General features: G+C 40.7%; 1 protein-coding gene across 4 annotated transcripts in view; it reads right to left on the bottom strand.

Moving 5' to 3' along the window:
* kdm1a (lysine (K)-specific demethylase 1a) overlaps window positions 1-13,126 on the bottom strand; it is a 62,970-nt gene that overhangs the window by 15,272 nt on the left and 34,572 nt on the right. For all 4 annotated transcript variants that reach the window (XM_068011656.1, XM_068011657.1, XM_068011654.1 and 1 more), the window contains exons 14-19: window positions 11,531-11,604; window positions 10,538-10,649; window positions 8,223-8,355; window positions 4,161-4,348; window positions 3,391-3,505; window positions 443-570 (exon numbers count right to left, since the gene is read on the bottom strand). In XM_068011656.1, the coding sequence (XP_067867757.1) occupies window positions 443-570; window positions 3,391-3,505; window positions 4,161-4,348; window positions 8,223-8,355; window positions 10,538-10,649; window positions 11,531-11,604 (750 nt within the window). The remainder of the gene's footprint in view (window positions 1-442; window positions 571-3,390; window positions 3,506-4,160; window positions 4,349-8,222; window positions 8,356-10,537; window positions 10,650-11,530; window positions 11,605-13,126) is intronic.

The following is a 13,126-nucleotide window of genomic DNA, read 5'->3' as shown; positions in this document are numbered from 1 at the left end:
TTTGTGCTGTATATTGCATTAGAATACGCAAAGGACCTTGTTGGGGCTGAGAGATTTAAATACAGCACCCGGCTTCTAATTAGGTACGTTAACGTACCATATGCTGGCATCTCTAAGGAAACAGATTTAGCTTAAGGGTTTGAACACTTGCAACTGGAATTATCACCCCAGCTTGTTTACTTAATCCTTATACAAAAATCAGCTTTCATATACCTCCTCTGGAATTACCACCAGAATTCATAAATCATCAAAACATTTATACTGTAGTATAAATAATAAGCCTCAAGTTAGGTTAAAAATAACTTGACTGTTTTTAAGTTTCAAAACCCAAACCATCTCTCCTGTCTTTCCATTTTTTCACCCCCCCACACCCCCCCAACTTTCCACCAAGATAGTCACAGATTACAAAAAAAACACATAAGCAATCTAAGCAGCCTCATACCTGTGGGACTGCACTGCTGCCAAATATTCCTTTTAGGATGGCTAGACAGCGACCGACAATGACATCATCACTAATGTTCTCCATGATTCCGGCAGCCTCTCCAGCCACTAGGGCCAATAGGATTGGGGCTGGTAATGGACAAAATAACTAATGAAAGGAATTATAACCACATGCCCATGATTGCTCACAGCAGGTTCCATATTTGTGCAACTACAGAGCAACTGCAACATTCACGGATTAAAAGATGTCCAAATATTTAGAAGTGTGTTATGAATAATATACATTTCCAGAAAAAGGGAATCAGTGAGAGCTTATCGGAGCTCAGAATGTATAAGTTGACTACTGACGGATCCAAATATGCCCAAAAATGTAGAACATTAAAAAAATGCACATTTTATTCCAAATTGAGTCAATTTAGAATGTGAACAAGCATAGTCACATTAGGGAACAAAGCTCTGTTGCTGTTGAACTGTAGCTACAGCTGTTTAAATTTGTACGCTTTCCTTATCATTAAATGAAGCTCTGTACCACAACACAATATGCAGAACAAGGATCATTAATGCATTAACAAAACGCATCATCTAGTTGGGATATTCAGAGCACTTAAGCAGTGAACCACATATCATTTAAATAGTATTGCACTAAAAATCATGACTGGAATGATATCTGCATTGTATCAAAGTAAAAACTCAATGGTGCAGCTGCTTAACAACTGCTGCAGTGTAAATTAAAGCTCAGATCAGGCAAAATTAGCTATTATGACAAGCACACGTAATTATGGGAGGGTTTGGACGAAATAAAATGTGCCTACAAAGTGCAGACATGTCTTATCCTGATTGGCAGAACATAACCTTTACAAACAATTTTCAGCATGGATCCCATTCTCTGTGGGGACACGTCCGAACCTGAGTTTTACATTAATTGTTCCTGCACACCCCCCCCCACCCCCCAAAAAAAGGTCATAACTTCACAAAAAAATTACTTTTGATCAAAGAAAAAAGTTATGTTAAAATTGAACATCATTAACTGGGATTGTTAAATAGAATTAAAATTACTGCACCAGAGTATAAAATATTATGGTGGTCAAGGTAGGTACTAAAGGATCAAGTACAATATCAACAATTATTTCAAAAATAAGCAATGGTTAGATTTTTCTGACTTGCTCCTGGAATTAGTTTCTGGTGTTCAATTCACTAAAGACGAAAATTTGCTAAAACCATGATTCCCATTAATTTTTATTGTGCATACAGTACAATATATTAAAATGCAAGAACCATAGATACATGTTATTCACCAAAAAGATAATTTCTTTCTGACTTTAATATTTTCCATCAGACCACACAGACAAGATTCTTTTAAATCTGAGCATAAAAAACAATGAGTAGCAAAACAACAGCTTCTACTGAGCTTACCAAGACATTTGGCAGATTTGCTTTCAAGATTCAAATCATTTGGTGGTTCTTAATGAAAATGAAACCACGAATTAAATTACCAAATGTTGGATTAAGTTTTGCAGCAGGTAAAGCTGAAAGGATGTGAAATGTTCCCTTTGGAGAGCATTTAACAATACAAGATGTTTAAATAAAATAAAACTTTAAAGATTCTGGGACTTGCCTAGACTACTTAAAGGAGCTAAATGCCATACAGTTATTACTATTTAATCTGATGAAGGGGGCATCCCTGGAGTCAATGGATAACAGCCAACAATCTAGAATCCCAAACCCTGGTTGGACATATACAATACACCAAACGCTTGGTGCAGGAATGAAGCCAAAAGGAATATAAATATCACAAATTCAATTTAATCTTCTTTAGGCTTGGGAATTGATTTCATTCAAACAGGAGGAGACTGGTGTTAGCTGACTGTGCAACAGGCCAACATGTAGACTATGACCTTTTCACACAAAATTTCAAACCCATAGTCAGCAAGATACTTAGAACAGAGGTTCCATGTAATTAGAATCATAAAATTTATGTAATTTGATTTCTCATAGTAGCGCAGAACTTTTTATTGCCTCAACCTCTGCCCAACATTGGCAGGAGCACCATTTTGGATCATAATTCCAAGCAGCATGCATTTGACACAGGGCTGCATGAACTGGAGCTCTTAAAAATATTTATTCACAATGATGCATAAAATGGATTCTGTTGGTGGGGGAAATATCAAGGTAAACATTCTGGCAATTCCTTTAAATAAGCTGCAGCTCTGCTGGTGGTGAAAACTTGAAGAGGGAGCTATAAATATCAGATTTTGCCATACTTAATGCTTAGTTTAGACGGTGACGTTTTATACAGACTTTCAGATACAAAACTAGGTTACCTCAAAAACATGCGCATAATGCAATACTTATCACCCAAATTACAAATTAAATTTTTGACAGCTCCATAAGTGTCTATGGTTTGTAAGCTGACAGCAGTTTAAAGCTGGCATAGTTATATAAATCATAGAACAGAAAGCTTAAGGCACAGAAACAGACCGCTTGGCCTATCATGTCTGTGCTGGCCGAAAAACAATCCATCTATTCTAATCCCACCTTCCAGCATTTGGTCTGTAGCTATGCAGATTACGACACTAAGGTGCATCTCCAGACTCCTTTTGAATGAGTTGAGGGTTTCTGCCTCAACTACCTTATCAGGCAGTGAGTTCCAGACCCCCACCACCCTCTAAGTGAAAATGTTTTTTCTCATTCCCCCCTGTAATTTTTCTACCAATTGCTTTAAATGATAATGAGATATAAAGTTTACAACTATGCAAGTGCAAAACTATTCTAATGATTAGACGAAGTTGAATGTAAGCAGATATTGCCTGTTAAGAAATCTATCTTCTTCATAATCAAAAACTAAATTAGTGCTGCCAAAGTTATATCACATTTCATTATTCTTTCTTACTTGTCAAAGAAAGTGAGATTTCTTTAGTACATAATAAGCCATTTCTAGTGTACAAATACCTTTATAAAGATTCCAAAAAAGGAACAATTCTCCCCTACTGGCAGTAGTGCTTCCAACATGACCAAAGAGATTTACACTGGGGTCCCAGAATACACGATCAAAACATAATACAACCTGCAGGGAATAAAAAGATAGCATTAACAGATGCCAAATTATTCATTCTCGACATGTTTCAATCAATTATGGTATATCAGCAGTTACCCAGCTACTTCTTTCTTTCTTTCTTTTGGGCCTCCTTATCTCGAGAGACAATGGATACGCGCCTGGAGGTGGTCAGTGGTTTGTGAAGCAGCGCCTGGAGTGGCTATAAAGGCCAATTCTGCAGTGACAGGCTCTTCCACAGGTGCTGCAGAGAAATTTGTTTGTCGGGGCTGTTGCACAGTTGGCTCTCCCCTTGCGCCTCTGTCTTTTTTCCTGCCAACTACTAAGTCTCTTCGACTCGCCACAATTTAGCCCTGTCTTTATGGCTGCCCGCCAGCTCTGGCGAATGCTGGCAACTGACTCCCACGACTTGTGATCAATATCACACGATTTCATGTCGCGTTTGCAGCTACTACCCTCACAGTAATGGGAGTCACTGCAATTGTCCATGCATATCCACCAATGAGCCAAAAGTAATCACCATAAAAGATAACCGATCAGTAACAGCAGCACTCTACAGACACTTCGAAATCTTTCCTACTTGCATTTTCCATTATTTGATTAATGCTTTTACAAGGACCATGATAGGCCTTGCAATTCCAGAGGGCCAAGCTTAGCGCTGCCTTACCTTGTTGAGATTTCCAAAACCCATACGCTGAATGGCAGACGTTTTCCACTCAGGAAGGGGCGGCACAAACTGAACTGCTGGTGGCTGTTGTTTCAATACACCTAGCGGGAGTGTGCATAAAACTGCATCACACTTGTAAATGAACGTCTGGCTGTTTGAACGAGTATTCTGAGCAATTACTTCACATCCTGAAAAATATTTATGCAAACGTAGCAATAAATAGCTGTAAAAAACACAGGGAGTGACATAATCAGAAAGATTAATAGAAAACAACTCTGTTCAAGTTATTCATAATCACAGTCAGAAGTGAAATAAATCTTCTAAAGCCAGTATTATAATTTTCTTTCATAGTTAACTGTAAAACATCCCACCGCATGGTCTCGGCACAGAAGGTGTAATGTTCGCTGTTCTTGTCACATAGGTTTATTTTACTTCAGTCCACAGCAGAATTTCCATTAGCTTTCAATGAATAATTTACTTTGGAATCCTAGCCCAAGGGTGGAGTTATAGGAATGTAAATTACAGAGCCACAAGTAAAACTAAAATTGGATTTTTTAAAAACTGACTTCTTAAAAACAAGAAAGAAAGGACAAGAAACTAAGTTAACAATGTTACCGGATTAAGGCTTTCAATTTAGAGACTAGAATTTCAATCCCAGTATTTATGACTTTTCTTCCTAAACTGACTAATCAATGTGTAGCAGCAACAACTTATATTTATATAGCACCTTTAATGTAATAAAATGTCCCAAGGTGTTTCACAGGAGCATTATAAAACAAAGTATGACACCGAGTTACAAAAGGAGATATGTCAAATGAACACAAGCTTGGTCATATAGGTAGGTTTTAAGGAGTCTTAAAGGAGAAAAACGAGGTAGAGAGGTATAGGGAAGGTATTCCAGAGCCAGACACCAGGCAACTGCAGGCGCGGCAATCAATGGAGCGAGACTGAAATCATGGATGGACAAGAGGCCAGAATTAGAGCAGCACAGATATCTTGGAGAGTTGTGGGGCTGGAGGAGATTACAGAGATAGGGAGGGGCAAAGCTGTGGGGAGATTTGAAAACAAGGATGAGAATTTTAAATTCAAGTTGCTTGACCAGGTCAGCGAAGCACAGGAGTGATAGGGGAACAGGACTTGGTGCGTGTTAAGACACGGGTAAGAGAGTTTTGGATGACCTCAAGTTTATGGAGTGCAGAATGTGGACAACCAGCCAGGAGTGGAATAGTCAAGTCTATTGGTAACAAAGGCATGAATGAGGGTTTCAGCAGCAGGTGAGCTGAGTCAGGAGCAAAGTCGGGTGATGTTACGGAGGTGGAAATAGACGGTCTTGATAATAGCATGAATATGAGGTCAGAAGCTCATCTCGGAGGCAAATGTGACACCAAAGTTGCAAACAGCCTGGCTTAAACTCAGACTGTTACTGGGGGAGAGGTGGAGTCAGCAGCCAGGGAACGGAGTTTGGAGTGGGGACTGAAAACAATGGCTTCAGTCTTCCCAATATTTAATTGGAGGAAATTTCTGCTCAACTAGTACTGGGTGTCAGATAAGCAGTCTGATAATTTAGCAACAGTGGAGAAGTCAAGAGAAGGGCTTGTGAGATCAAGCTGAGTCGACAGCATACATGTGAAAACTAACGCTGCGCTTTTGGATAACGTCACTGTGGGGCAGCATATAGATGAGAAACAGGAGGGGGCCAAACACAGATCCTTGGGGGGGGTGGGGCACCATCAAGTCGGCCGTCTAGACTGTTCGGCACTTCAGTCTGAAAAGGTGCAGAAATATGGAAAATTACTCTACTCAAGCACAGATATTTGGAAAAGTGCTTCCAACACCAAAAAAAATGGCTGCATAAGTCTAGAATAATTTTGTTTTTGTTCGAGCCGCAATGGAATAGAAATCGGTCTTGCTTCAAATGGTAAAACACAATGGGCTGAATTTTACCAGCCCCTCGACACCGCGGGTCACAGTGGGAGGGGCTGGTAAAATTCTGCGGGGGGAGGCCTGCCTCAACCCAGGACGTCGAGAAGGGCCCGCCGCATATTACCGGCTGCGGGGGGACCTCTGTGCAGCCTCCCCACCGCCTGGTAGCGGGCCCTTCATCCCCATATGTAAATTGACATTAATGATGTTCAAATTAACTTATCTGTCGTCCCATGCCAATTTTACAGCCTCCGTTTGGCCTTTGCACACCTTCGGAACTCCACATGGAGTTCTAAGGCGAGAACCTGGTGGGGAGAGGAGAGGAATAAAATTTTCAGGTTGGAAGGGGTGGAGGAGCAGGGAAAACTATTTTGATTGGATGTGGGGATTGGGGGAAGAGTTGAAGGGCAAATGTAAAGAGGTTGGCGGGGGGGGGGGGGAGAAAGTGCGGGTTGATAATAAAGTTTCATTTTCTGCTAATGTCCTGTTAAAAAACACTCGGGGTGGGGGGGGAATGGCCATTATTTATGTAATTTTTGTTTAATAATCCTTCACAATATTCCTTTAAAAATGTTAATTTCTCCTAAGGGCTTGCAGTCCTTAAAAAATGGTGGTGCCGCCGGACGCCGTTGCCAGGGATGCGGAGGCCGCCCCCTTTCATCGCGGGGCAGCCACTCCTCCCCCTCTATTTAAATGAGCCCCCGCACAAAGTATCGCGGGGGCTTGGCGGCAGCTGCTGAATCCGGGCACGCCACTCTGTTCAAAGAGCGCCGCCTCAAAGCTCGGCGTCCGAACAAAATTCAGGCCAATGTATTTTCATCATTTAGTTATGAAATTCTGATAGTTGGTCAGCTTGGCACTTCAGTTGGTTATTGCTTGTTGAAAGCAGTACATTCTCTCATACAATGCCACTTCAAAAGGTAGATCAAGTTATCTGTCTAGTGGACTATGTCACATGTGTTAGCCATAATGAATGCCAAGCATAAGGAACAGTTTCATGGGTATAAATGTTATATCAGAAAAGCCTGGTAGGTAAATGGTGCACCCTTTTGGAACACACCCGTGATTGACAGCTTTAATTTTGAACAATACCATTTTAATTTTCCTTTGTCCAAGCCTACATTTCAAATTAGAGCAAGGGAGGAATACAACTGGATCTGGTGATATTGATTCTTCAGCTCCCATTTTAATGCGCTGCTGGGAAGCTGGCAGAAACTCATAAATTGATCTGTCTAATGAACAGCATTTCATCAAGGATGCAAGTTATCTAAAGCACTGCAGAAAACTGCTAAAGATTCCAAACCTTCACTGCTTTGTTCCAGATTATGTAATCAGGTCAAACCTACTGTCTTTGGACTTGTTCCTATTTAATTTAATAATAAGCCTGATTCTTAATTTGTAGCCTGAACTGTAAGGCCTGTCAGTATATTATCTGTCCTTCAGTCACACAGATTAGGGATTACAGTGGTAAGTTGTATTACTTCCAGTGTGTACTCATCAGTAAAAGGGCTCATTGTTAACCCTGCAGCGCATTATCCAAGACTGCTTCATTCACAAGGTTACATTTCGGTTTACAGGAAATACGGGCTTACTTATGGAAAGAATGCTTTGTGCTGGACACAAGAAAAGTATCATAAGCTATCAAGAACAATTAAAAAGGAGTACTATTGTATATGGTATTTCTACAGTATTTTATTTAGCAGCGGAGGGAGCTTTAGAATCTGTATGGGGCCATTCAGCACTTCTTTAAGTGACATAATCTAAGTTCTCCATGGGATTACATAGTACTTACAGAACAGAAATAGGCCGTTTGGCCCAAAAGGTCTATGCCAGTGTTTATGCTCCACACAAGCCTCCTCCCACCTTATTTCATCTCATCCCATCAAATCAGCAGCTAAATATTTTGCATCTCATATCGTGTACCATCTATCCACAAAAAGCAAATAAAGACAAGAACAACCCTTGAAATTAAGTTGAAGTATCACGTGAAACACAATTTAATCAATTATGAATATGGTTAAGTAATCCACCTAATTGAATTTACAAACTTTAAAAGTATCAAGATAGAGCCACAGGATGTTAATGTTTTTAACATTAGAATTTATGACAAATTATCCGACATAATTTGTACCAACTGACCTGAGGCAGTATAGCGGACTTGTCGAACAGCTGTATTTAATTTAATGTCAAGACCTTCTGCAAGTGCCACAGGAACACAAGAATAACCATTCCGTACTGTTAAATGACTTCCTGTGAATTCAAAGTCGTCGTCCTGAACAGAAAACAAATAGAAAACGATTCCATTGTTTGTGTGCATCACGGTTGCAACATTTCACTTTATTTACTTCAGTCCATTCGCAAGTAACAGCAAATTAAACTTGCATGCCTCCACTTGCTCCCATTCATCGACCATTCACAATTAAAATGCTTGCACATGTAATTATAAAATAAGAACGAAGAGCACAGAAGGATACACATCCAAAATAAAAAGCAACAACTTTCATTTATACAATGCCTTAAATGTAAAGAAATGTCCCAAGACACTGCATGGACATATAACCAGACAAAAACTGCCAAAGTGACTACTTGTCTGTATTTTCCAACAAAATATAAGGGACAGAGTTAAGATAGATGAGGAGCGAACTAGCTGAGGAGAGGTGGAGAGAGAAATTGGCACACAGCACTGTCGATTAACAATAACAAGGAAGACTTGAAAAATTGGGAGTATTTTCATTAGAAGAGATTACCGGGTGATTTGATAGAGGTTTGAAGGGATCAGAGTAGATAGAAACAGACTGTTCTCAATGGTTGAGAAGTTGAGGAAAGGGATTGGCTAGTTAACAGGAAATAGAAAGTAGGCATAAATGGGTCATTTTCTGGTTGGCAAGATGTATTAAGTGGCGTGCTAGGGCCTCAACTTTTTACAATTTATATAAATGACTTAAATGAAGGGACCGAAGGTATTGTTGCTAAATTTGCTGATAACACAAAGACAGATAGGAAAGTAACTTGTGAAGAGGACATAGGGGGCTTCAAAAGGATATAGATAGGTTACGTGAGTGGGCAAAGACCTGGCAAATGGAGTATAATGTGGGAAAGTGTGAATTTGTCCACTTTCACAGGAATAAAAAAGCATATTATCTAAATGGCGAGAGATTGCGGAGCACTGAGATGCAGAGGGATCTAGGTGTCCTAGTGCATGAATCAAAAAAGGTTAGTATGCAGGTACAGCACCTAGTTAGGAAAGCTAATAGAATGTTGTTCTTTATCGCGAGGGAAACTGAATACAAAAGTCGGGAGGTTATGCTTCAGCTATACAGGGCATTGGTGAGACCACATCTGGAGTACAGTGTACAGTACTGGTCTCCTTATTTGAGCAAGGATGCAAATATGTTGGAGGCAGTACAGAGAAAGTGTACTGGAATGGGTGGGCTGTCTTACGAGGAAAGATTGGACAGGCTAGGCTTGTATCCACTGGAACTTAGAAGAGTAAGGGGTGACTTGATTGAAACATACAAGATTCAGAAGGGTCTTGACAGGGTGGATGTGGAAAGGATGTTTCCCCTCGTGGGAGAATCTAGAACTAGGGACACTGTTTAAAAATAAGGGGTCGCCCACTTAAGACAGAGATGAGGAGAAATTTTTCTCTCAGAGGGTCGTGAGTCTTTGGAATTCTCTTCCTCAAAGGACAGTTGAAGCGACTCTTTGAATATTTTTAAGGTAGAGGTAGATAGATTCTTGGTAAGCAAGGGGGTGGAAGGTTATCGGGGGTAGGTGGAAATGTGGAGTAATCAGTTCAGCCATGAACTTATTGAACGTGGAGCAAGTTCAAAGGGCAGAGTGGTCTACACCTGCTCCTAATTCATATGTTCGTATGAACATTGATGCAAGATTAATTGTAAGAGATTTAAGACAAAAAGGGATTTTTTTTTATAAACACAGAAGATGAGGCTGTGGAATACACCACAAGAGCTCATAATTGAAGCATAATGGGTTTCATAGATGGGTGAAGGAAAGGAGAATAATGGGTTATGGGATTAGGACTCCTGCTCATATGGACGATAAACATCAACATAGACCGGCTGGGCTGAGTGGCCCGTTTCTATTTTATCTGCCTGCTCAGGAGATTACAAAATATCTCATGGCACAATTCAGAGTTCTCCCAGTGTCCTAGCCAACGTTCTTCCTTGAAGTTGCAAACTGTTCAGCAGCGAGCAGCCACATACATCCCAGAGAGCCTCCAGTTATTGCAATGGAGCCAATGACTTCAGACCAGCCTTGAAGCCATCTGACTCTAAGAAAATACATGAGTGGTTCAGTAAGTTATTGGAATGGATAAAGATTATACAGCATACATTGGAGCGAACGCTGATTCGTACATCAACCATACCAGTCCATGCTATGTTAGTCATGGTTAAGAACTAATGTGCACTGTATATTAAATATCTATTCACCTGGTCCCAATGCTTCAACGAAAGTGTGGAGAGAGGTGTTGCATTAGCAAATTCCAAGTTGGCAAAATGCCAATCCAGGATCTGTCGGTCCCTTGATGACAGGTAAACGTCACTAAAACATGTAAAAACATACATCAAAAACAACTCAAGATTTTCTCTTTGAGAAACAAAGTACTACAAGTTACAGTACACTAGACCGCTAGTGTTTTAGGTCTGGATTTTGTTCTCAGCCCAATGTTGGGTTTCGAGGCTGGGGGGGGGTGGTGGAATGGGGGCTGGAAAGGCGAAGCGGCAACAGACACCACAGAGCTCGATGCCGGGATTCTCAGGGCCAGATCTTCCCGGCGGCAGGGAGGCTCTGTGGCTGCCCCTACCCAGCTTTGCAATGGGACCCTGGTCTAAATATTTAAAATACCTGTCTGCATATATTACCATGTCGACCACTGCAATTTTCCCAGCACTCACGCGCCTTCACTTTCCTGTCCAGGAAAAGCTGACACACGGGAAGAAGGGTCACCGCTGCATTTTGTTGAACTGTCGGCAGGACTGGCAGCCTTTCAAAAATGGCACCAGCGCCTGCTCCCGCATCAGGTGAGGCCCTGAACAGTGTCGCCAATGCTGCCCCCACCATGTGATTTGGTGGGGGAGGGGGGGGGGGCCGCTGTAAATATGCTAAGTGGCCGCCCACTGCAAAGCTGCGGTGGAGTGGGTCCTGCGCAGGACGGCCGCTATATTCTGTTTTCCCAGCGGTGGGACAACAAAATTCAGCCTTCGGTGTTCAGGAAAACTTGCAATTTCACACTCATCCTCTAAAAGGTAGATTGTGCATTGTTCACAACTGTGCACAATGTACAACTTCCCAACTGTAGCTCAGTAACAAAAACCCATCAATTATACTGGGTCACACTGTGAAGCAATCTGACCAACAATCAACATTATGCTGGTAAGCTACTAGCATTTAATTTTTAACAAGTAAACTGTGTGCATGAATACCTGGGTGGATTAGCTTCTAATTCCTGGAGCTTCTCCTCAAGCTTCACCTGGGCTTCTGCGAGCTCATCATACTCCTGTTACAAATTTAAATAAAATGAATGTCAAATGATCCTGTAAAAAGGAATTTAATGCTACTTGCTGAATGGTACAGTAAAATTCTCTCTTCACCTTGGGAACTGGGCTGGAATCCAGCCCAGACTGATGAGACTAAAGTCCTTTGATGACAGTTGGGTGTCCCAAATGGTAGAAGATTAACCATTTCAATCTAGATTCTATTGGCGTAAGTCTACAATAGCATAACGCTCTCTCCCAAAAGCTTGTCTTAACCCAAATATCATCCCCAAACATCATTAAAATCAACCTTTGCATCACTAACAGTAATTTCCTCATTTCTCATACCAGCATTCCTGTGATCTCCCAATCTGAGCAGAATTAGGAGTAGTTTTGTTCTGTATTCAAATCTTTACAAATTGGGTTTGGACTAACCAAAAGCGTTTCATATGAGATCCTTGCACCTGGTTAAGCAATGCTTCCTCTAATGCTTTCATTCTATTCAAGTGAAAAGGAGAAGTCCTTAAAACTATTGTTTTCAAAAGTAATTTAATTATTTATATTGAAGTTGCAGCAAGGTAACAGGCCATTCAATCCAGCAATCCACTTTGGCATTTATCCTCTGCACATTTCCTCATACCCTGGCAGCATCCAAGTGAAACTGTGCTGTACCCTCTCATAAGTCTCTATTCCCTTTCAATAGTGTGCAGCCCCATACTGCGATATGTACTTTAACTGAAGTCTTATTTAAGTTTTATATAGGCTCAGTGGCTCTTTCTATAGTCGCATCAACCTAAGGTGCTCTCTTTAATGTCCTGAGAACCTGCCACCCTAAATAAATCCTTTTGCTAATCCACAGCTCCAAGCCTACTTCTCTTCAGAATATAATTTACTTTGAATTAAATGCATTGATATGATGTTGCATGTGGTAGAATAGTTAATGTTGCGATGCTACCAGCTAATCAAACAAAAGGTAGAAAGTTTTCTGTCACACATCAGAACAGAGATGCTGGTCCTCGAAATTAACATTCTCCATTAGTTCATTCACAAAATGAGCTACCTCAGACTCAAGAAATAGCTTCTCATGTTTCTAAGCTTCAGATGAGTACACCTTAATAATGATATGAATAGTTTATCTAAAATTCATGCCAAATTACTATATTCCTGCTACCAACACAGCAAAAATATTTACAACATTCGCAGTCAAGAACAATTATTCATAACAACTGCTTTACAAATTCTGATAAATGCATACAACGTGCTACTCCAATGGCTGGGCATACTTCTGTGGTGCAAGCAAGCAGAAAATATGCAAAGACCCACCAGCAACCATTTATTAACACAGTACATCTGTCCCATCAGAAGTCATTAGTACCCTTACGCAGCTTTCTGAACAGCATGTAGTGACAAAAAGATTAACCAAGACATAACATTCAAGTCAGACCATTACATTTCCTCTCCACATCCCCTCCAAATTCCAGGCGTTGCTGCCTTCAAGAGGAGTGAAAATAACAAGAAAAAAGGAAAAGCCACAAAAACAAAACT

The sequence above is a fragment of the Heterodontus francisci genome, chromosome 31 (assembly GCF_036365525.1).
Source record: "Heterodontus francisci isolate sHetFra1 chromosome 31, sHetFra1.hap1, whole genome shotgun sequence".
NCBI classification, from domain to species: domain Eukaryota; kingdom Metazoa; phylum Chordata; class Chondrichthyes; order Heterodontiformes; family Heterodontidae; genus Heterodontus; species Heterodontus francisci.
The sequence above is the reverse complement of the archived record's forward strand: the minus strand, read 5'-3'. Positions and strand labels throughout refer to the sequence as shown.